At 50.2% G+C, this 23,815-nt stretch overlaps 2 protein-coding genes across 6 annotated transcripts; both read right to left on the bottom strand.

Moving 5' to 3' along the window:
• Positions 1–1,403: 1,403 nt before the first annotated feature.
• GSDMB (gasdermin B) lies at positions 1,404–13,466 on the bottom strand. Its single transcript, XM_055327710.1, has 5 exons — positions 13,216–13,466; positions 8,511–8,692; positions 2,583–2,657; positions 2,129–2,199; positions 1,404–1,698 (listed from the first exon to the last, which is right to left on the bottom strand). The coding sequence occupies exons 1-4, from the start codon at positions 13,464–13,466 to the stop codon at positions 2,138–2,140; spliced, it is 570 nt and encodes a 189-aa protein (XP_055183685.1). The 3' UTR covers positions 1,404–1,698; positions 2,129–2,137.
• Positions 13,467–16,648: 3,182 nt separating this feature from the next.
• On the bottom strand, positions 16,649–23,321 carry ORMDL3 (ORMDL sphingolipid biosynthesis regulator 3). 5 transcript variants are annotated; one of them, XM_055335611.1, is made up of 4 exons: positions 23,190–23,321; positions 19,645–19,844; positions 18,750–18,901; positions 16,649–18,326 (listed from the first exon to the last, which is right to left on the bottom strand). In XM_055335611.1, exons 2-4 carry the CDS (start codon positions 19,816–19,818, stop codon positions 18,191–18,193), a joined length of 462 nt encoding a protein of 153 aa, XP_055191586.1. In that variant the 5' UTR covers positions 19,819–19,844; positions 23,190–23,321; the 3' UTR covers positions 16,649–18,190. The 5 variants fall into 5 exon arrangements, with proteins under 5 accessions (XP_055191586.1, XP_055191610.1, XP_055191602.1 ...); XM_055335635.1 differs by having other exon boundaries at positions 19,645–19,839; positions 23,190–23,287; XM_055335627.1 differs by having other exon boundaries at positions 23,065–23,201.
• Between the last annotated feature and the right edge of the window lie 494 nt (positions 23,322–23,815).

The raw sequence follows: 23,815 nt of genomic DNA, 5'->3' as shown, positions 1-23,815 counted from the left end.
ATTCCCACTAAGATAATCACTATTCAGAGTTCTATCACCATTGCTTAATTTTCCCTGTTCTTGAGCCTCATATAACAGAATCACACAGTATTGTGGTAGCCATGGAGGATTTTCCTTAGGAAAACCTGCTGCAGGAAGCACAGTTGACTAAGAACCTCTCCCTACTGCCTTATAAATCTACCTCCTGAGATCAAGCTTCCCTGGGCTGCTTCCAGCCCAAGGCTGAGTATGGGGGTGGATACTAGAGCCTGGCCATTCCTGCCTGATGTGGACTCTTCCTGTAGACCACCATTGCTCAGGTCAACTTGGCTGAGACTCTTGAAAGTTGCCCCTGCAATCTGAGACTTCCTATTCAATCATTCCCTCTTCTCCTTTTACAGGTTTTAGACTGGCATTGAAGACTTGCCATTCCTGCTCCCTCTCTCTTTATTTTTCACAGGCTCTTCCCTTAATAAGACTTTAGCACATCTAATTCTATTTTGGCACCTGCTTCTCAGGTGACCAAACATAAATATGTTCTTTTGTGTCTGGCTTCATTTGCTCAACACCATGTCTGTGTAAGCCATCCATATTGTAATGTGTAGCAGCAATTTGCTTTCTTTTCTTGCATAAATATGCCACAATATATGCATCCATCCTAAAGTTATTAGACATTTGAGTAGTGTTCAGCTTGAGGCTTTTCATGTTTTTGTATATGCATGTCTTTTGGTGGAGACATGTACTCCTTTATCTTGGGTATGTGCCTAGGGACTGTAGTGGCTGGCTCACAGGCATGTGTTTAGCTTTAGTAGATACTGTCAAATAATTTTCTAAAGCAGTTCACTCCCAACAGCATTTATGAGAATTCCTGTTGCTTATAATATTTTTACCAATTTAAAAGAAAAAAACAACTCTAGAACCAAAGATAGAAGCAAATTTGTTACATCATCCTAGCTTCATATTTAAATTACCATTTTAGATACTGCTTCATAGGAAGACTGTTAACATACCCCCAAAATGTTAACAGTGGTTATATTAGAGGAAGAAAGGGAGATCACCTTGGGCTTTGAAAAATATTTGAAATGCTTTACAACAATCATGTATTTCTCTTACTTTGAATTACCTTGTCTTAAGAAGTACTACAGAGAAAAGGTTCGTGATGAGAGAACAGCAGTGTCCTCCCACACTCCTCACTCCCCTCAGGCCCACACGTCCTGGCTTGAACGCCTCTAATTACCTTCTAGTTTCCAAAGATGTGTCAGAATCTCTTATCTGCTGCCTCATTCTCTTTATCATTGCGGGTTTACATCTTTTCTATCGCTTTATTTAGTGAGGTTTCAAGAGCAAGAGAAAATTAATATGACCAATCTGCCACTTTTAATCAGAAGCCTGTGCATACAATCCAGGCTGATCTTTTGGACACTATCATGTAGGGAATGCGATGTATCAAAGAACAGAGAAAGGAAATCTTTTGTTATAAAGACGCTGTTCTGATGATTGGGAGTCGGAAGACAGGGATGACCTGGGAGGGGAGCACCCAGAGGCTTGAGGGGACAATGGTTCGAGGGCTAACATATAGTTAGGAACACACCGAGGTCAGCTTCTCACCCAGCTGCAGCAGGATGGAAGAGAGCAACACAGAGGGCAGAGAAGTCATACGTCAGGGTCACCCACAGCTTGAGGCTGGCTCACTCAGTTCTGCTCCAGGACAGATTCCACCTGGAAGGAAATACACCAGAAGGTAAAGCTAGGAACAAGGAAAAATACTATAAATGTCAAATACTTGGCCACCCTTCTAACCCTGGGCCATGCCAAAAATAGTAATTCATCATGGCACTTTTTCCTGCAGAGCCTGGAGAGTCTCATACTCTCTCAGCATAGTGACAGGCACTGCTAATCGGTGTGGCACTGCCATCCTGGGACTAACAGTTTTCTGCCTGCCTGTCTTGCCCATAGGCTAGCAACAGAGTCTAAAAAGCCCACCCCAAGTTGTCTTGGAAACCCAAGTGTTCCAGGGAATTGCCACACACACCAGCTGAATGGATGTGAGCTGACAGAGAACTATGAAGTAGGAAGGACTGTACCCTGGGACTTCTGAGTCCCTTGAGAGCGTGAGCATTCACCTGGACCTCAGCCCAGGCTGTCTTACCTGGTCCTTCTACAGGGGCAGGGTCCCCTTCTCTGGGGCCTCAGCCATAAGACACTGCTCCTCAGACAGTTCTCAAAGGGTGAAGAGGGTGGCTGGCAGAGAGGAGAAGCACATAGTGGGACAGGGCTTCAGTGTCTCATCAGACCTGGTTCAAGCATCAGAAGGAGGTTCCAGAGAGTCCCTGGCAATCAGGGACAAGTTATTCCAAATGGGCTCTTGCTGTGATTCCTGCTTCCCTCTTGGCCTGCAGGAAGTCAGACTGTGCCAGGGGGTAAGAGGAGGCATCCCCCAATCCCTAGCCTGGGAAAAATGGCAAGGTTCTAGAATGTGAAGGTCTATCCTGCACAAAATTTAAAAGTCAATGTGTGCCCCCTTCCTCCTAGGATTTCAATTGCACGGACCCCTCTGCTCAGCAATTGCTCCACACCAGCGTACAGCCAACATCCCTCCTCACCAATCAAGTTATCCAGGATATCCAGAATGGATTCTATATGTGTCTTTACCAAGAACTCAGCAGCATTAAAAAAGACTGCTTATGAGAAGACCTGCATCTGTAGGTCACCAGAGATTAGGACCTCAGACACCTAGTGCCAGGAGATGGGGGAGGTGAGCACCAGTCCCACTCTAGCAGATTGTCTTCAGTGTGGCAACTGCGTCTCTACTGACTCATGCCTCTCTCTGCTCTAATTCTTTCTTGTGTCTCTTACTCTTTTTCTAGATCCTATAGCTGCCCATCCTTATTGAGGCACTTAATGAGGCAGCTTAGCACATGTTTTTGTTCCTCCTCAGTCAGATCCTAGAGGCCTCTTACTGAGTCCTACTCCTCCTTCATGTTTCTGAAATCCTGCAGACTCAAGGACTTCCCTGTAGAGACAGCAGTTAAGAACTTGACCTACCCTTGGGGTGCCTGGGTGGCCCAGTTGGATAAGTGGCTGCCTTCACCTCAGGTCAGGATCCTAAGGTCCTAGGGTCAAGACACACATCAGGCTTCCTGCTCAGTAGGGAGTCTGCTTCTCCCTCTCCCTTTGCCCCACCCCCTGTTTGTTCTCTCTCTCTCTCTCTCTCTCAAATAAGTAAAAGTCTTAGAAAGAAAAGAAAGAAAGAAAGAAAGAAAGAAAGAAAGAAAGAAAGAAAGAAAGAAAGAAAGAAAGAACTCAACCTACCCAGCCAACAAGCTCCATTATTACCAAGGCCCCTGTAGACCTGACTCTTTGTGAGACCACTTCTCTGTCTCTTCCCTTCTTCTAATCTTTTCCTGTTAAAGCATCTTTCTTCCCAGACATCCATCATCATTGTCTCCTGCTAACCTTACCTCCATTTTCCCAGCTCACCCCCCAGTCTAGTACCAACCCCAAATTCTTCTTCACCTCCAAGAAATCAAAACTTACTTAGTCCTTGCCATTCAAAGTGCAGTCTCTGAACCACATTAGGAGTAGGGAGGATTTAGAGGAAGTCAGAGCAGTGGTTCTCAACTTTGTGCATGAGAATCACCTGGGAAATGATTAAATTCCCAATGCCCAGGATCACCCTCAGATCAGTTAAATCAGAATTTCTGGAGGTGGGACTCAGGCATCACTAGTTTTAAAGTTCCCAGGTGTAATCTACTCATATGTAATCCCAGGTGTTATCTACCCATAACCCATGAAAACCACTATGTTTAAGGAGACAGATGGAACCTCTAGACTCCAGTTGAAGCCTGCCTTGGGCCGTGCCCTACCCTTCTCTCCCCAACCTCACCACCACACGACATACTCAGCTCTCTCACCTGAGCTGCAGTTCTTGAGGCCAGAGGACTCAAGGGTGAGGGTGCAGCCACACTGAACACAGCAGGCTTCCATCCTTACCTAAGCAAGATGAACCACCACCTTCCTCTGGAAAGAAAGGAAAAATAATTACAGAGAGTCTTTGGGTCATCTCCAGCCCCCTGTATGTTCTCTTCCCAGTGGTGGGAGTTTTCATTCCTGGACCCACTGCCCATGCCAGCGAGCCTGCATCCTCATCACTGTATGTAAGTGACAAAGCACTATACATACAGACCCCTCCCCACATCTTCAGACACAATCACAGGATTATGCCTAGATGATTGAAGAAGAAACAGAAACCCAAAGAGGATATAACATGCCCTCAGTCACTCAGCAGATTTGGGCAGAGCAGGGACTGGAATCTATCTCCTGCATCCTCCGTTATGGCACTTTAAAGATTATTTTATTTTAGAGAGCGAGAATGTGGCAAGTCAAAGGGAGAAGGAAGAGAGAGTCCTAAGCAGACTCTGAGCCGAGCATGGAGCCCAACATGGGGCTCAATCTTACAATGCTGAGATCATGACCTGAGCTGAAACCAAGAGTCGGATGCTTAACTAACTGAGCCACCCAGGCACTGATGTTAAGGCACTTTAAAAGACAGAGATTCACTCAAGACCTTACCAGGTCTGAATCAGCCACTTCTACAGCTTCTGGGAGTTTCTTGAATTTTCTACCACATCTAGACCTCTCTCTACCCGTTCCCATAGCCTCCTAAGCAGTACACCTCCTTTGGGATCCAGGGGAAGACTATGAAATTCCAGATGAAGCCACATTCAGAATCACAGGGATCCTCTAGCCTAATCCACTCGGGTTAAAGTCAGGATAACCGTGGCTCAGGAGGCTACAGGGCTAATGAGTAGCAGAGCCACAACTAGACACTGAAACCCTCTGACCCCCAGTTCTAGTGATCTTTTCCCAGCTAGTGCTATCATGTGAAAACTGGACATGTAGTTCAATCATGCTTCCTACACTTCTAAGCCTTCAGTAAGGGTTGGGACCCCAGGACCCGGCACACTGACCTGCACAAAGCAAGTCAAAATTGTCAGAGCCTGAAAACCCTAGGCCAACATACAATCCAACCTGCTTCTCCAACAAGCAGGGTTTTTTGCCTACCCATACCAAAGTTCCCACCCTTGGGTGCATCCTATTCCATTCTCAACCCTAAGAACCCTATAATTTCAGGCCATTTGTTATCCTCTTAAAAAATAGTATCCCATGGGGATCCCTGGATGGCTTAGCGGTTTAGTGCCTGCCTTTGGCCCAGGGCATGGTCCTGGAGTCCTAGGATTGAGTCCCACATCAGGCTCCCTGCATGGAGCCTGCTTCTCTCTCTCTGCCTGTGTCTCTGCCTCTCTCTGTGTGTCTCTCATGAATAAATAAATAAAATATGTTTAAAAATAGCGTCTTTGCCCATTCTGAAATGATGAACAGAAGGCCTAGAAGCCAATTCATCTTCTGGAAAAGATTTTGCGTTGTCCAAGAAACAAGAAACTTGTGCCAGAGAGAGAGAGAGAGAGAGAGAGAAAACTAGTTCTCAGAAAGACAAGTTCCTTCTCTGTCTCTGTTAAGTTCCTCTTTCATGTTTCTCCCCAATCCTCATGCCCTGCCCCTCACCAAAACAAAAAATGAACACAAACTCAAAAAGAGGAGGGGCGCCTGGGTGGCTCAGTCAGTTAAATGTCTGCCTTCAGCTTGGGTCATGATCCCAGAGCCCTGTTTGGGAAAGGAGCCTGCTTCTCCTTCTTCCTTTTCCTGCCACTACCCTTGCTTGTGCGCGCGCGCGCTCTCTCTCTCTCTCTGTCAAATGAATACGTAAATTCTTGAAAGAAAGAAAGAGCTAGAAGTTAACATCTCTAGCTAGGGGAGGATTAGTGCCATGGTGGGGCAAATCCTGGATGTCTGAGCAAGGAGCCTCAGTTCTCCTTCCCAGCCCTGAACCCTCCCCCTCCTCAAGACTTTCCCCCACCTCAGGCTCACTTGGGGCCCCTCCAGGCTGACACAGAGCCTAGCTGAACCTGCCCCTACCAGGCCTTGCCTACTCATTCTCCCTATATTGAGGAAGATGAGTTGCTTTACTTGATAGTCCAGGACCCCCTTTAGGGGGCTGGTCACTGACCTTTGGTGTTAGGAAAAAAAAGAATTCATATTGATTAATCTGTAGGTACTTTGTGTAGTTATCTTGCTTGATCTCCCAAACAATCTCCGTTTTACTGAGACTCAAAAAAGATCAGTAGGAGTGCCTGGGTGGCTCAATGGGATGAGAGTCTGACTTCAGCTCAGGTCATGGTCTCAGGGTCCCCTGCTGGGCAGGGAGTCTGCTTCTCCCTCTCCCTCTGCCCCTCCTCCTGCTCATGTGCTCTTGCTCTCTCTTTCTCAAATAAATAAATTTTTTAAAGTATCAGTAGATAAGCCAGTTTCATAGCTAAAACAGTAGCAGAGCTGAAATATGAACACACATCTGACCCCAAAACTCATGTTGTTTCCACTGTTGATTCAATAAATGTTTATTGGGGACACTTTTTCTTCCAGGCACTATGGCTCCTGCCTTCCTGTCTCTCAGAAAGGGAGAGAGAATAAGCAAAAAATCTCCATGTAGTTATGAACCGTGAGAAAGCCTAAAAAGCAAATGAAAAAGACATCTCAGGAGAGAGGCAGGGAAGGGACTTAGCAATGCCACACACTCGTTCTTGGGGTGAGAAGAGAAGGCCAAGGAGCAGTTAATACTGCTTAGGAAGTCTGACATAAGAGCTGAAGAGCCTGGGGTCTGGGCTGGCGCCCCCTGACCTACTGCAGGTGGGCCAAGGCTTATTTTCTCGCAGGCCCTGACTCCCAGGATGCTAACCCAGTATTAATCCAGTCCCACAACGTGTACTGCTGTTCACTTTTCAGGGTTTCCTTCTTGCCATCTCCAGAGTCTCTGTCACAGGTCGGCTCTCATTCTCCAGATTGATTGCAACAAAGTAGGTAGTTTTTTCCTCAGCTTCCTGGAGGGAGTGGGGGTTGGGGTGGGGAGTAGAGCTCAAGATTCCAGAAGCCCCACCTGCCAGTGACATTTCTCCCTCTCCATCAGCTAGTTCCTGTTTGAGATTAAGGGTCTCTGAGGCTGGGAAACCAAGGAACATGTACTCCATCATAGTTCACTGTACCCACTGTGGGGGCAAGGAGGTGGGAAGTGGGAAGGGGACTCACTAGCATCTGTGGAAGATTACAGTGTGACAACACCATGAGATACTTCACAGATCATTTCATTTCCCCCTCTCCACAAGCTTATGATGTAGGCAGAATTGCACCCATTTCTCATGAGGAAACTGAAGCCTAGAGACAGTTGTGAATGGTCCAAGGTCACCCAGCTAATAAGTACAGAGTTGGTATTCAGCCCCTAGTCTGTATGAGTCCAAACCATAGGCCCTTTCCATGGCACTGAGACATGCATTTTACCAGGTCATAATACCCACTTCTCTGAGATGGGGCTCCAACTCCACACACTGGTCCCTGGGACCTGGCCACATTGTCCACAGCCTTGAGCTCCAGAAGGTATCTTTGATTCCATAAAGAAATGCATTTTGTGACTAAACATAGCCTGATGGAACTTCTAGTATGTGCAGCCAAAGGACCCTCAAAGAAGACCTACATCCTTGCTTCTGCTAACCTCCCTCTACCTAATACCCTCCCCTCCCAACTCTATATACACATACCACAGAGCCTCATTCTAGAAACAACAGGCATTCTAGAAAAAAACTGAGCTCCCTCAGAAAAACTCTATGGTAGGGAGGGTTAGTTCAAAGGACCAGTAAAATTTCAGTGTAAGCTTTTCACTTTTTAATTAAAAAAGGAAAACAAAAGGTACCACCACACTCAAGGAAGGCTAGTACAGGAGCAACACTGAGTCCCCTTCCCTAAGTTGCTCCACATTTTCTGACAACCTCAGCTGGGAAAGAAAACAGCCACACCACCAACAAAATATCTGCTGAGGGGGAAGGGTGGTTTTGTCCCTGTAAGTCCCTTGGAAGCACCATGCCCCCAGCCATCAGAACCTCTGTGGCACTTGGTCAGCGCCACCCTTGGGGAGGTAAGGGGGTGGCACTTTCTGTACAGGAAATGTTCTGTGCAGGGGTGCTTTGATTTCACTGCACTTCACTTTGGCCATCTTACTGAGCACCTACTGTGTGGGGCTAAACACAGAGAGGTTAGTAAAGCCAGTCCTGCTGGGTCACCACCTGTTACTAGTCCACAGAGTAAGGGGGCATGGCTTGCAGAGTGAAACTGCACAGAACACATATCTGGACAACTCTGTAGGAGAACAAAGGAGAGTGGCCTCTTGAAACAAGCGTGCATGTTCTGGTCCAAGTCAGAGGAATCAATCACCCTGGAGGGTAGCAGGAATGTGAGTTGGGGGTATAAGAATGTTTCCTGGAGGCTGACCAGGAAGAATGACAAGCCTTCCTAAAGGGGGAAGTGGAGGGCAGGCTTAAGTGAGGAGCAGGCTTGGGGAGTGTTGGGAGTAGGGCATAAGGGGTTGCACAGCTAGGACACCTCCACCTCAGATGCCCTTGGTGCCCAAAATGGGTGTTCCCCCCCACCACGCTGCCCAACTCCAGCCTCCCTGAGCTCAAGGAAATCCAGATATTGCTGGGGTATATGAGTCTCCAACATCTGGACTCTCTGCTTGTGGGACTTGTGGAGGGCTCTTGCAATTGTTATTTCTTTGGGTAATTTCACCGTCAACATTCCCTTTGAGTCTCCTGTGTCCAGAACTCGGAACCTCAGCCTTTGGAGTTCTCTGGAAAGAAAAGGGTAAAGATCCAAAATATCTCTCTCCAGAATATCCTCCCTGAGGCAGCCCTATCCTGGGATCCCCTCCACGACCCCCTTTCCTTCTGAGGAGGTCCTCCAGCTGTGGCTCCCAGGAAACCCTGTGGTCACCAGGAGTCATTACAGGGTCACATAATCCTGGGTGTAAACCCATTCTGTCACCTTCTTACCAAGTGACCTTGGATAAGTCATTTAACCTCCTCAGATCTGTTTCTTCATCCATAGGAGAACTTTCTGCACTTAAGGAAATGAAATAAAACAATGCAGTTAAGCATTGATTAGCAAAATGCCTCCCATACATACTAAATGCTCAATAAATGTGAGCTAGTCCTATTTAACTATTTGAGAGGCTGAAATGAGACAAGGAAAAGTGAAGCTTAAGAATTAAGGGGCAAAAAAAAAAAAAAGAATTAAGGGGCATAAAATCTTTAAAAAAAAAAAAAAAAAAAACAAGGGACGCCTGGGTGGCTCAGTGGTTGGACGTCTGCTTTTGACTCAGGGCATGATCTCAGGATCCAGAATCGAGTCCCACATCAGGCTCCCTGCATGGAGCCTGCTTCTCTCTCTGTGTGTCTCTCACGAATAAATAAAAATAAAATCTTAAAAAAAAAAAAAAAGAATTAAGGGGCAGCCCAGGTGGCTCAGTGGTTTAGCTCCACCTTTGGCCCAGGGTGTGGTTCCAGAGACCTGGGATCGAGTCTCACATCGGGTTCCCTGCATAGAGCCTGCTTCTCCCTCTGCCTGTGTCTCTGTCTCTCTCTCTCCCTCTCATGAATAAATAAATAAAATCTTAAAAAAAAAAAAGAATTAGGAGCCCCTGCCAATTGGGAAATAAGAATGAAGCAGAGTTCTGTCTCCAGCATTTGTATGAACTATGCAAGTACAAAGTAAAGCAATTCTGGAAAGTTACCCATCTGTGTGGACTCTGCCCAGCCTGGGCGCTTTCATGAGAACCCAGATTCCAAGTCAGCTGCTGCGCTGGGGTTAGTGGAACACGTGTGGAAGTGCTGCCAGGCCAAGTGCCTTTCTCTCAGACCTCCCAGATGTGAACTTACATAGGAGGCAGAGCTTCTACTCCTTGGTTTTGAGTAAGGGGAGGTGGGGGTGGGCAGGGCTGGGTCTCCAGAGAAAAAATGCATTTTGGAATTGGTGGAAGTGTGATGGAACCAGAAATAGTGCTTCACATCAGTCCTGTTATGTGTGACACTGATGTCCTCAGCCCATTTGTTTCTTGGGCAGTATAAAAGTTTGCATATACTTTGTCCAAGAGAAAAGAAAAATGAAACCTTATGCACAAAAACAGTATCATGTGGAGAAGGAGAAAAAAAGACTAACTTCACAGCAGAGAAACCGGACAAACACCATGTCAGGTGACCAAGGTCAACATCAACAGGGATAAATCATGTTGATAGCACATACTCTTGCTATGATGCAGTGAGAATGGCACTTTACCTCTATGGTCTCCCTCTCCAAAACCCATTACTTCAGTCTAGCCAGGAGTAGAAAACATCGAGCAAATTCCAATAGACAAGCATCCTACAATATGCCTGACTCCTCAAATTGTCAAGGTCATCAAAAATAAGGAAAGTCAAAAAAAAAAAAAAAACGGAAAGTCTGAGAAACTCTCAGAGCCAAGAGAAGCCTCAGGAGCTATGATAACTAGAGGTAGGGTGGTATCCTGGATGAAATCTTGGAAAAGGAATCCCTGGGTGGCTCAGCTGTTTGGCGCCTGCCTTTGGCCCAGGGCGCGATCCTGGAGTCCCAGGATCGAGTCCCGTGTCGGGCTCCTGGCATGGAGCCTGCTTCTCCCTCTGCCTGTGCCTCTGCCTCAGTCTGTCTCTCTCTCTCTCTCCCCCTCGGTGTTTATCATGAATAAATAAATAAATCTTTAAAAAAAAAGAATAATTTTAAAAAATCTTGGAACAGAGGAAAGAGATTAGGTAAGCACCAAGATAATCAAAGTATGTGGACTTTAGTTAACAGAAAACAAAACCCTACCTACACTTTAACCATACCATCAGCACCATATAGTTAAAAAATAAATAACCCATTTGAAAATGAAGCAGGCCAAATTGTTGAAAATCAATTCAAATTACCAATCCACTTCATTTGTAAGGATTTTTTTTTAAGTTTGGTTTCACCTCTGCCTCTGAATTTTTTATGCAAATAGCCTTTCCCTTAAAGGAAGTTAACGGACTTAGTCAATATTTTTCTGTACTTAATGCTTTCTCCTGTCCCTGGGGAGTCATATGATCATGGCAAAATATCCTAGACCTAGTTTAAAGGGCTTTTATTTTGTTTTGTTTTCAATGAACTGGTCATTTAGCAAACTTTTTTGAGAACCAGCTTTAAGTAAATTGCCTCTTGGCAAGTTGCTTTTCAGAGAATTGACTCAGTCTTTGAAAAATGATAATCTTGAAATTTGCCTGAAGCCCCCTGCTTGCTTAACGAAACTTCACTTGTGGAAAGGCCCACCACCTCCAAGTAATCTGGGCCCTGCTCTTGGTCACATAATGGCAGTGTCTGGCACACGGCCATTAAAACTGTACAGTGGTACTGTCTGGATTCTTTTCCATCTTTTGGTGAAGTCCAGATGGGCCATAGTGGAGATGTATGAGCCAGAAAAGTCCCCACCCTGAGGTGTAAGACACTGAAAGAAGTCTCTCAGTGAGGGTTCAACAACATTTACCCTGGGGCTTCTGAAATACAAAAACCTGCGTTTGAAGGCAGAGAAATGGAATAGACTCCTCTATAAGTCCCTCAAGCCTTTAGAGAGTTCTGGTCACCTACTCAGTCATGATCTCTGGGGAACATGAGGGATAAGAACCAGCAGTGGAATGGCGAGACTGAACTTTGGTTGAATGTTCCTTCTGCACAGTCACTGTAATCAATGATTTACCTCATTTATCTCATTTGGTTTTTGCAACAGTCTTCTCAAGTTGACAGATGAGGAAACAGACTTAAAGGAAGAAAGCAACTTGTCCAGCGGTCACCCAGCTGGTAAGAGGCAGAACCAGGCTAGAAACCAAGTGCCCTCAGCTCTCAGCTGAAAGGCCTGTGTCCTTTCTTTTTCTTAAAGATTTTATTTATTTATTTATTCATGAGACACACAGAAAGAGAGAGAGAGGCAGAGACACAGGCAGAGGGAGAAGCAGGCTCCATGCAGGGAGCCTGACGTTGGACTCGATCCTGAGTCTCCAGGATCAGGCTCTGGACTGAAGGTGGCGCTAAACCACTGAGCCACCCGGGCTGCCCACCTGTGTCCTTTCTTAACCACTAAGCAAACTGCCTCATTTATTTATTCATCTCAATGATAAACATACAAACACACCAGAAGACCTCAGCTAACTTAAAAGTGAATTATTTATAAATGGAAAACATGGGGAAGACAATTTAGGAATAATTTCCACCCAGCAATTACACGGCTGGGGATTTACCCCAAAGATACAGATGCAGTGAAACGTTGGGACACCTGCACCCCGATGTTTCTAGCAGCAATGTCCACAATAGCCAAACTGTGGAAGGAGCCTCGGTGTCCATCGAAAGATGAATGGATAAAGGAGATGTGGTCTATGTATGCAATGGAATATTCCTCAGCCATTAGAAACGACAAATACCCACCATTTGCTTCGACGTGGATGGAACTGGAGGGTATTAGGCTGAGTGAAATAAGTCAGTCGGAGAAGGACAAACATTATATGGTCTCATTCATTTGGGGAATATAAAAAATAGTGAAAGGGATTAAAGGGGAGAGGAGAGAAAATGAGTGAAAATATCAGAGAGGGAGACAGAACATGAGAGACTCCTAACTCTGGGAAACGAACAAGGGGCGGTGGAAGGGGAGGTGGGCGGGGGGATGGGGTGACTGGGTGATGGGCACTGAGGGGGGCACTTGGTGAGATGAGCACTGGGTGTTATACTATATGTTGGCAAATCAAACTCCAATAAAAAAAATACACAATAAGTAAATAAATAAATAAATAAATAAGTAGGTAGGTATGTAGGTAGGTAGGGGAAAGAGCATTCCCAGCAGAAGGAACAGCAGGTGCAAGGCCAGGAGGCAGGAGAGGAACTGGAAGAAATCGAAGAAATCCAGGCTCTGGAGTCCGATTACGCCTTCTAGTAAATTATGACATGTCTCTGCTCTGTGCCCTAACATGGGTTCAGGACCTCTATAGTTACTGCCTTTGGTGTATGACCTTGTGTTTTCTGCTGAATAAATCAGTCAAAGGGGGGGGGAGAATTATTTCCACTTCCCCATGCAGCTCTTTTGTGCATTTTTTTGAAAAGTTTTTATTTAAACTCCAGTTAACATCTTTTGTGCATTTCTCAAACTGAGGTGTATGAACATGCATACAGGTTCTAGGACATATAAATTCTTTGTTGACTGGCTGCCATGGTTGCTGGCAATGGGGAGTTGACAGGGTGGTAGAGCAGGAGTGGACAAAGTCTCCTAGCTGGCCATCTCTTAACCCCTCACACTGACCTTGGGGCCCAGAATCCAGCTTCTCAAACAGCTCTTCACCCTCCCCTCTCTCCAGTATGTCCTCCAGGATGAGGTCTGTCCTGTGGTACTGATGTCCCCAGAAATTTCTCCTCCCCCTCACCAGAGAGGAGCAGTGAAATCTGTCAGCGTGAAGGATGCTTCTGACAGCAATCATATCCCCTCCAGCATCCATCTCTTGGACTACAACTCTTGTGATTTCCTCAAATATGCTAGACATTGTCCCTGAGCTGGAGAAAAAGAAGCCAATTTGTTTGGGGGAGGGGAATATTGGTTCAAATTTTTAAATCTACCTTTGGCAGCCTGGGGTCAACGAGGATCCAAAAGTTCTAGAATAATCAGACTTGGAATTATCTGCCTTTCCTGTTCCTAGAAGGTGAGGTGGTCACTACATACTAAGGAAGGTAACCATCACACATGCTAGATTCTCCTCTGTCCTTTATAGAACCCTTCTGGAGGAAAGATGGAGCAGTGATTACCTCAAATGGAAAGGAGAGTGAGACCTGTCTTCTGCATCTCCCACAGCAGAGTTGCACCTTTACTCAGAGGGGCCTGAGGAGTAGGCAGGCCCACCATCTTCCAGCCAGAGCCCCGCCAATGTTGACGAACAGAGGGCTCATGAAGGGATGAGGGGCATGGCTGCTGGACCTCACATTGCCAACCCCAGTGATTATTTCCTCCCTTGGCTCTGACTCCTGGGCCTCCTTCCCTTGCTGTATTCTGCAAGGCAATGGGATGGGTGCTCTTACCAACCATTTCCCAATGAGACAGCAGTAAATTGGCCTCAGAAGAAAGAAGAGAGAAAGAATGGAGTGTAAGAGTGGTTTGGGGGTGGGTGCCCTGCATAGCCTCCCACCCCCAGGTCCTGTCTCTTCAGTTACTGGTCACCCTCTGGAGGGTCCCCTTACTCTTGGTAAAATAAAATGGATCCCAAAACCCCACCTGGGGCATCTTCCCCCCTCCACTCCCCTCTACCCACTCCGGTCTAAAATTGGCCCCTATATTCTCTTGCTCCCCTGCAGAACCCTTCATAGACCCATTACCAGTCCAGCTTGATACACACAGCTGGTCCTTCCCTGTTTCTACTCAGCAGCAGTTCTTTGTCCCCACCACAGTGGACCCTTCAGGTGCTCTTACCTCCAAATCCTTTTTTATCTTAAGGTTGCTTTATTTATTTGAATGAGTGGGGGAGGGGCAGGGGAGAAGAAAAATCTCAAGCAGACTCCCCGCTGAGTACAGAGCCTGACAAGGGGCTCCATCTCACAACCCTGAGATCATGACCTGAGCCGGTATCAAGAGTTAGATGCTTAACCAACTGAGCCACCCAGGTGCCCTGCCAAATCCTTCTCTCTCTCCCCTTCTGTCACTCTGCAACTCCTTCCTCTTGAGATCTGTTTCCCTTCCTTCAGGCTCCTCTGCTTCCCTCCTGGGGCCAGGACTCCCCTCACAAGTTTTCTAGGCTCCACCTCCCCATCCTACCTCTGGTCACCTGTCCCTATGTCCCTTCTGGCTGGCCCAGGCACCTTACTCACCCATGCTCGCTTCTCCATCCCTGCCCTCATCATGGTGGCCAGCTCTTAGCTCACTCCCAGCCTGGGAATTCTTCTGGGTGTCCGGAAAGGCAGTGCCCAGAACCCACAGGCTCATCCCAGCCACTCACCTTAGCTGCTCACCAGGAATGGCGGTCGTGAGAATCCCCTCTGAAAGATCCCTGCACAGGGGCTGCGTCTCAGGAAAGCCTATGGAAGGGAAATGAAAGAAGTGGAGAGCTGGGTAGGGCCAGGAGCCCCACTTCTCAGGCCTTTAGATAAGCCACGTAATGGCTGGGCTGGAGGCAGATAAGGCCTGAGATAAGAAACTCTTCCCTCCGCTTGGACTCAGGGAGCAGGGAAGAGAAAGATATATACATTCACCTGGTGTGTATTCTAGGGGAGTTTGGGCGAGAGAATGATGCAGAACGAGGCATACTGGGCCACGCAATCCAAGTGCCAGCAGGCAACAGCTATGGATGTGCCAGAGATATGAGGAGAGCGATTGAGCCGGAACCAAACACCACAACACCACACTATGGTGGGCAATGCTAAAGACAGAATGACAGCGTCTAACAGGTGTGGGGAACAGGCTGGACGGCAAGGAGGACCCAGCCTCCCTCGACACATGTGCGCTCATGTAGCCCTCTCAGGGAGAGGCCTCCACCTGTCCTCTTCACCCACCTCCTTCTCCAGGGAGAGGCTTCTGGCCCCGCCCCCCTCGGTCCTCAGAGATAAACCACCTGAGTGTGGCCCCATCTCCCTCAGTTCCAAAGCAATGTTTTAAGGCGATGATTGTGGTAGCAATGATAGGAATCCTACTAATGTGGCTACCTCATATCAAGTATTTACGACCAGGTGTGATGCTAATCCTCACAACAGCCCTGACATGTATTGTCCTTCCACAACACAGGAAGAAACTGAAGCTCAGAGAAGTAACTTGGCAAGACCACGTGGTAATAAGTGGCAAAGCAGGATTTGAACCCTGATTATTGTTGATGTGCACCAGCCTCTCACCCTGACTGCCCTCCAAGTCCATGGAAGCTCTCGGGGCACCCCCTCCCCTCACCCCCGGGCCTGGGCCCAGCTGGCTGTATTGGTCCTCCCATCACTGTCCACTCAGTGGACTTGGGCAAAGACCCTGCACTCTTCCCAACACCCAACCCAAGGACACTGGTGCTGGCCCCGAGCCAGAGAGGAGCCCAGACCGCCCAAGGCAGCTCTTCTCCCTCCTACCTGGGACTTTACACCTGTCCTAGGAACAGCACGTGATACTGCAGAGCACACGCTGAGAGGATCAGAGTTCCTTCACTAAAGGACTCCTTCCTTTCTTGGCCTCCCGGAGGCTCACCTCTGCCACCTACCCCCCCCCCACACACACACACAGGCACGCACTTAGGGCAGAGGAAAGGAAGCAGCCCTCCTAGGGGGAGGAAAGAACTGTGAGAACGGAGGAAGGCATCCTGAGGAAAGACCTGGGCAGCCCTCAGGACCCTGGCTTCGCTCACGAAGTCACTAGGGGATTGACCCTCCTCCGGGCCACGCAGCAGCCATCCCCGCCACCAGCGCAGCCTGGCTCAGATAGGCCCAGGAGCCCAGAGGCCTGCGTTCAGACAGGAAGAGCCAGGCAAGGCCACAGAGCAGAATTCTGCCCTCTGGTCTGCTGCCGCCTCTGCCAGTCCCCCCCCCCCAGCCCTCAGGCTGGCTCTGCTCCAGACAGCAGGAGCAGCAGCAGCCCCAGAGCCCCTCCCACCATCTGGGCCGCCTAGGCCGCGGGGGCCCTGATGCTCCCACACTGCCCTCAGTGGGAGCCACTGCCCAAATCCCTGCCCCCTCCCCTGGGCCCTCCAGGAAGCAGAGGCCAGACTCGGAGGAAACAGGAACACACTGTCCTTTATTTGCGTTTCTCAGAATACTGTACAAAGGGAGTAAAAATCCTATTCACACATTGCTTAGAAAGATTTTGAGGTGAAAGTTCCCTATGATACATGGGGTGCGGGGGGCGGGGAACCAGGAGGCAGAAAATGGGACCAATGACCTCCTCTCCTCCCTCAGGGCCCTGGGAGGGGGCACAGGCACCCACACCTTTTTCAAAGTAACACAGACCCTGGTCAGACCAGGAAAGGGAGAAGGGGCGGCTCCTCTTCACCCACCCTCTGGCTCCTGCTCCACATCTCCAGCCCCCAGGCTAAGGAGACAGCGCCTACAGGTAACTTGTGGCTCCTTCCACCATCCTGCTTGAGCAGGGACCATTCCGTGGCCCACCCACCCCATTTGGGGGTGGCCCCAGAACCCCACAGGTACATGCCACACAAGAGGCCCTGCACCAGCTCCAGTCTGCATCAGGAGGTTACAAGGTGGAGGCTGCAGAAGGACCCTATCACTCATCATTTGTCCCAGCTTCCCCACACCCCTCACACCACTGCATAAGGCAGTGTCAAACGGGACCTGTGCTACAAGGACTCACAGGCCTTTTCCACCCCCACCACCCCTCACAAAAACCCAGGATCCTTAACCCCCCCACAGCCTCTCGTCCTATTATCACCATCCTATTATCACAACCATGCATAGGGAGATTAACTCTGAGCCTGCCCCCATCCTCACCACTTCCCAAAGGCTGAGATTAGGTCTGACTTCTATTCCCATCCTCCTTCCTAACACCAGTCTCTGCTGCTATGTGGCCCCTTCTTCCAGGTCTCAATTCATCATCCCCACCCCTGACCCAACCACCCTCCCCCAACCACCCTCCCCACCTCACCAGGGCCAAGGTGAGAGTGGCCATGGCCCCCTCGCCTCTGGGAGCAGGCCATCCACACCCAGCCCCACCACCTCTCTCCTTCCCCTCCCCACTCCAATCCAGTACCAGGGTGGGCTGTAGGGGAGCTGCCAGAAGCATGATGAGACTTGCAAGACAGTTCTCTACCCAGATGGATGAGGCACCATCACGTATTTGCTTTTATATATAAGAGCACACACTGAGGTCATCCTAAAGGTTTAAGAATTAAAGTGAAACCGTCTAGAAGCTGTACCATCCCCCTGCTCCCCTTGCAGGGGTTAAAGTGCTTTAGCAGTCCGAGGATGAGCAAGTGAGCAGGGGGTTTCTCTTGTCCCAACCTCATAGGTCTGCATTCAGCCGGGAGCCCAGCCCATCCCATGACCGTCCCCACGAAGTCTCTATCCAAAAGGCAAAAGAAAAAGATCAAAAAAATCAGAAAGGGTCAGAGACCTGGGGGGCCCAACCGAACCCCACTACAAGCTACTTCAAGTCGGCTACGGGGGAAGTGAGGGGAGAACTAGGGCCCAGAGGCTTGACCCCCATCTCTAGCAGGATCCAGAGGCTCTTCTTGTCTTCAGCATCCCAGCACAAGCTTCCACCCCTCCCCCACCATGCCAGGCAGGGGAAGGGGCTGCACCCTCAGTACTTATTGATTCCAAAGATCCGGACTCCGTGGAGCTGGGGCAGCTTGGGGATGAGCACGCTCATCAAGGACACAGTGTTGAGGATGAAATGGATCTGGTCGTACTTGGTATAGAAGCTGGTGAGGAAGTACCTGGGTGAGAAGGTTAGGAAGAGGAATAAGATTCTGTTTGGAGGACCCCTTTCTCCCTCACTCCTAGGTGGGGAGTGGCAGATCCCTGGCAGCCAAGGAGTTACAGGAAAGACCCCCCCAGAACAGAAGCCAGGTGGCAAGATCTTCCCGGTTAAAGAGATCCCTCCCGACCCAGCCCCCTTGCTTTATCCCAGGTCTATGGGCTTCCATCATTGGCAGGCAGGAAAGTCCATCTGGTGAAAGACAAAGCCAGGGAGGCACCAGGACTGAGCCCAGCAGAGGACCCAGGGATACTCCAACTTCCCTTCCTCTACTCATTCCCATGCCAAAAGCCAGAGCCAGGGGAGGTTTAAGCCTGGCAGGGCCCAGGTCCCCCGGGCCTTGGCCTGCTTGCTGGCATCCTTCTCTACCCCAGGCACTCACAGCACAATGGGTGTGATGGTTAAGAACTTCCGAGACGCTGTGAACTGGACCCCATAGTCCATCTGCTCCCAGTGGGTTAGCAACCTTGCCTTGCCCTGGTCCGGAGTCTCAAAAGGTGTCCCCTTCACCGTGTGCAGGAAGATGTACATGCCCTGGGAAGAGGGGCCGTCGTTAGAGGACACAAAACGCAAAAGGCCCTCTGGCTCAGCTCCTCCATCCTAGTCAAAGTGGGCTCCAGGTTATGTGGAGCCTCCCTCTGAGGGGCAGAGGAATGTGGGCTGTAGGTCAGGATGCAGCAGCTGGGAGGCTGGCTGGAGAAGAGGATCCACTGGGTGTGAGGGCAGGCCTGGCATGAGGATGAAGCATGGGGAGAACTTAGCTGCAGAAATGCCCCTTTGGCCCAGTAGGGGCTTCCCTATGCCAGCTAGGCAGGGACGAGCTGATGGGCCCTGCTTGCCTACCAAAGAGTACAAGCTAGCAAGCAAGGGCTGAGGAAGCATAGAGGCCAGAATGGAAGATGGCTGGAGATCCAGACTTGGGAGTGGGGCATTTCTGTGCCAGGATGGGCGCCCGGGTCATAGGAACTCTCTGGAGCCCTTAGTTCAGCTCCCAGTGGCCTTCCCTCCAGGTCCACAAGCTACCCCATTCTGGAGATGTGCAAAAATCTGCAAATTTTAGTCCTCTTATCAGAGTGCACATGGCTGGAACCCAGAGTCGGGGTGGGGTCGGGGGGCGGAGGCAGAGATGAGAGCTGGGTCTGGAATTGGACAAATGTTGTCAGCATGTCACCCTGACATCTGGCCCATGTCTGGGGGGGGGGGGGAGCCCTCCTACTCCTCAGCCCCACCAAAGAGCAGCCCACATGGCCCAGGGCAGGCAGCAGTCAGGCCCTCACCATGTTGTGAATGAGGTTGGTGAGGGTCCAGACAACAGGAACGCTGACAAAGGGGATGCTGAGCAGCACGACATGGAGAAGCCCGATGGCCAGCACATAGGACAGCCAGATGCCGCGGCTGTTCATCACCCGCGTGTTGGGGTTCACTTCACTGTGAGCTGTGCCCACATTCATCCTGCTGCCCCTCTCCTGCCGCTGTTCTGCAAACAAGCAGCACAGGTGAGACAGGTCACACCACTTTCCCTGCCCCCTCACACCATCCAAATCCTTCAGGGAAGGAGGCCATGCTCTCCCAAGAACTCCAGGCAGTTCTGCTGCTTTGATTCTCAAGCAAAGAGGCCAAAGAAAGGCCGTATGGCCTTAACTCCATTCATTTCCCACTGCCGGGCTGGGATAAACACCCGGCTGCCCCCTACATCGGTTATTCGGGACGGTGCCTCTCCAGGCACTGGGATAGCCTGGGTACATAGGTCAGCAAGAGGCATCCAAACCAGAGCAAAAAAAAAAAAAAAACACTGCCTGTTCTCCAATCTCATCCTTCAGAGCATTCCCATAAGGCCCTCTTCCCACAAGGCCCACGGGAGGGGAGAAGAGGTCTGTCCCCTCAGAATCACTCAACACACCCCTGCTGGACTGTGCTAAGGGCCTGATATGGGGCATTTCCTACCTCTGAGCTTCCCCACCATTAGAATTAACAATAGGAGGGAAAAAAAAAAAAAAGAATTAACAAAAGGGGGTGGGGGCTATGAGAACACACAGAAGTAGATGCAATATTTAGGGATCACTACTTCTAACCCCTCCCCTAATTCTCCAATCCTGGATCTCTCCCAACTCTGATCCAGGAGAACCGACAGAGTGGAAAGAGGGAGGGAAGGAAGAAAAGAGAAGACAAGAGACGAGGGACAACCTCTGCCCAGACTTGGAGGCCTCTTTCTTGGTGACACAAAACAACCCATGCGAGATGTTTTATGCATCTGGCAGCCGCTCAGGCTAACCCTTGTGATGCCATCCACTCTGCTGCCAAACCACCAGGGCCCTTTTCCCCACCATAGGAGGGGCGAGGATGGAGAACATCTACAGCTCCAAGTTGCTGAAACCAACACCCACCTCCCAAGGACACAAAAACCCTACCTGCCTCCTGCCCCCATTCCTCTCTGCCCAGCCCAGCCTCACCCCTCAGCCTCTTTTCCCAGCACCTGCGCCATGCTTTCCTTGCCCAAGCTCCAATGCCAGAGGCCTGCAGCAGGAGGAACCAGGAGGGCTGCCCTGGATGTCCCAGAAACAATGCAATCCAGATGTATTCCTGGATGCACATAAGGAGGGGAATGAGTAGCCCCTTGTCTGGAGCTCAGCTGTCCCCAGATCCCTAAGGGCCCTGAAACCAGCAGGAGGTGGGAACGGACTGTACCTTTATACTGGCTCACCTCCCTAGGTGAGGAAAGGTCCTCCCCAATAAAGGCCCTGAGGTCATCACCATGGTAACAACCCCATCTTTGGGGGGGGGTGCAGAAACGGGTCCTGGGTGCAGGTAACCAGAAAGTACCCAGAAGGCCACCTCCTTCACCCTGCTGCAACAAACCCCCTCAGATTCAGATGCTATCTATCTCTGGCTAGGATCACAGCCAAGTCTGTGTGGGAGCCAGGATTCTCAAGGATCGGTTCCTTACTTCCAGAATAATGAGAACAAGTTTCCTCTTCTCAGAGAGCACCAAGCTAAGAGACCTCATGGGAAATGTGACCCACAACACACCTTCCCAACATGCAAACATGTTTGAGATGGCCCAGAGTGCATCCTAGAAGTAATTCTCCTGGGGCCCATCAGCTCAGCCCATTAGGCTGGATAATTGGGCCTAACAGAAACCCAAGGAACTAGAAAACCGAGACTGGCTCAGTTGTTTACCTTCCCAAGGCCCTGGAGCTTCAGTTACCCTAACATGGCTTCTGGGATGGGTACACACAAAAGCCTGGGGCAGTGGGAAGCTGGCTAGGGAAGTGGTCTTTAAGGAGAGAGGCAGAGTTCCCCAAGTCTAACCAGAAACTGCTACCCCTCCCCACTTCTCCTAGACCTACAAAGGTACAGGATTACAAAGATCTGTAGCTGTGTCTCATATTTTGTCCAGCAGTAGCAAGGGCTTTGGTGAATCTCAGATCATCCCACACTCCTGTCTTGCTGAAACAGAGCATCTAATGAAGACTGATGAGTCTCAGAAGAACCTAGATCTAGGACCTAACTGATACCCTCAGAAGCATCTTCCTAAAGACTGAACACTAGCTGCCCTGACAGCAGAAATCCCAGAAGACACCCCCCACCCCCGCAAAAAAAAAAAAGAAAAAAGAAAGAAATCCAGAAACTAAGAAAATGACTGGCAGCCAAAAAGACAAGAAATCAAGAAACTACGAAAACAACTGGCACCCAAGGAGCACTCCTAGAGGTTTGCATGACTAAGGGTACATACCACTTCCACTAGCGAAAAAAAAAATTGCATACCCCACCCCTCCACTGTGAAGGGAAGAAACAGGGAAAACCTGGCAGAGGTAAAGTAAGTCTACAGCAGCTGAGGCTGAAAAGTTGTTGCCCCAGCTGGCAGGTGGCTGCATGGCAGTGCCTGATGTGGTTTCATAACCTGTCTTGAACCAAAGCCTGCAGCAACTCTGTTCTGTTAACTACTTTCTTGCTGGTAGCTCTTCTCTACTCTTTTTCCCTTCCACCCTGGCTCCACACACCAATATCCCTGCCCGCCTGTCAGTCTGGCACCTAAGCCCAGGCCACAGTGTGCCCCAGGACAGCTGCCAGGTGAGCGCTTCCCATTCTTTCCCCCAAGTAAAGGAAGCCCTTTAATTAGCAAACCTTTTTTTTTTTTTTTTTTTTTTGCCTTCTCGAAGAGAAGCACAAAAACATCAGAGCCCACAACCTGGACCCCAGCGGGCAGTGCCTGGCAGCACTCCACAATGCCATTTTCATTCTGCCCACCGCCCAACCCGCAGGGCCACAGTCACTCACCTCGTAGCTCTGTCTGGCCCTGCCTCCCGGACTCGCGAGGGCAGTGGGAATGGAAAGACGACGAGTACCGGGGCGAACCTCCACTAGCCGGGGAGGAGGGTGAAACGAGGTGGAGTCTACGCTATTGTTGGGATTTTCGGAGCGGGACCTCAAGCCGTAGAGGGGCCTCCCGCTTCGCTCCCCAGCCTGAGACCTCGCACTCGGAGCCCGGCCCGGTCCGAAGCCCCACCCCCACGTCCACGCGTTCACCCAACCCCGGAGGCGGCCAAACCTTTATCCCCGAAGCCCGGGCTCTGGGCTCTCCCCGCCCCCTCCCCCGGCCCGAGCACTCCTCGCGACACCCCAGACTCGGTCTCCCGTCCCTCCCTTCCCCCGTGGGCATCCCTTCGGCTGATGCACCCCCTCCCACCTCCGCTCACCCTTCCCAGGTCCGCTCCTGCCCGGGGCGCTTCCTCAGCAGCCCCCACCTTCTTTCCCGCCCCGCCTCTAGCCCCGAGAGGAGGGTCCCGGTTGGTCCACCCCGAAGCCGCTCGCCCGTACTCACAGTACAGGGCCGGCGGTCGAGGGCCCAGGAGGGGTGCCCGGGGGCGGGGGCCGCTGCTGCTCCAGCAGCTGTAACAAGCCGCGGCGGCAGCCACCCCGCTGGCAGCTCCGGCCGAATCAGCGCCCCGCGCCGGCCCCCGAGACGTCACCGCTCGGCGCCTGCCCGCCCGGTGCCTCCTGGGAGTTGTAGTTTATCCCTTTGCCCGCGTACGGGCCCGCCCGGTGCTTCCTGGGAGTTGTCGTTTTCTCCCGGTATTGCAGTCTCGGCCTCGCTGGGGCTGCAGGGCCAGAAGACTCAATAGCCTGCGAAACTCACATCGGATGATACTGCTTTGGAGTGTATCGATTCTGCTTTTGCGTACGCGCGCTTCAGGTTCTGCAGTTTACTCTTGCCTGGTTTTGAGACCAGGAAATTCAGTTTTAAGTGACTTACCATAGGTCCCATGGGTCCCAGCATAGACCAGAACCCAGAGATTATGACCCCACTTTTTTTTCACTATGCCTCTCCGGCTCCGCCCTGGCCATATATTGGCTCCACAAGAAACAGACTAGCCGGGCCCATTGCCCTGTCAAGCCCTCCTGGAAGCTGGCTTGTGACGACGTTGGTTGCAAGCAGCGCCTGGAGGG

Source organism: Nyctereutes procyonoides, unplaced genomic scaffold (assembly GCF_905146905.1).
Source record: "Nyctereutes procyonoides isolate TBG_1078 unplaced genomic scaffold, NYPRO_anot_genome, whole genome shotgun sequence".
Taxonomy (NCBI): domain Eukaryota; kingdom Metazoa; phylum Chordata; class Mammalia; order Carnivora; family Canidae; genus Nyctereutes; species Nyctereutes procyonoides.
The sequence above is the reverse complement of the archived record's forward strand: the minus strand, read 5'-3'. Positions and strand labels throughout refer to the sequence as shown.

Excerpts from the sequence above, each read along its gene's own strand:
- GSDMB (XM_055327710.1), bottom strand. The coding sequence starts at position 13,466 with ATGTCTAGCATATTTGAGGAAATCACAAGAGTTGTAGTCCAAGAGATG. Across the intron at positions 2,658-8,510 it reads GGCTGGAGTTGGGCAGCGTG|TCTTTTTTAATGCTGCTGAG; the intron begins GTGGGGGGGAAC and ends TCTCATAAGCAG. Across the intron at positions 2,200-2,582 it reads TATCCTGGATAACTTGATTG|AACTGTCTGAGGAGCAGTGT; the intron begins GTGAGGAGGGAT and ends TCACCCTTTGAG.
- ORMDL3 (XM_055335611.1), bottom strand. The coding sequence starts at position 19,818 with ATGAATGTGGGCACAGCTCACAGTGAAGTGAACCCCAACACGCGGGTG. Across the intron at positions 18,902-19,644 it reads CCAACCTCATTCACAACATG|GGCATGTACATCTTCCTGCA; the intron begins GTGAGGGCCTGA and ends CCCTCTTCCCAG. Across the intron at positions 18,327-18,749 it reads ACCATCACACCCATTGTGCT|GTACTTCCTCACCAGCTTCT; the intron begins GTGAGTGCCTGG and ends CTTCTCACCCAG.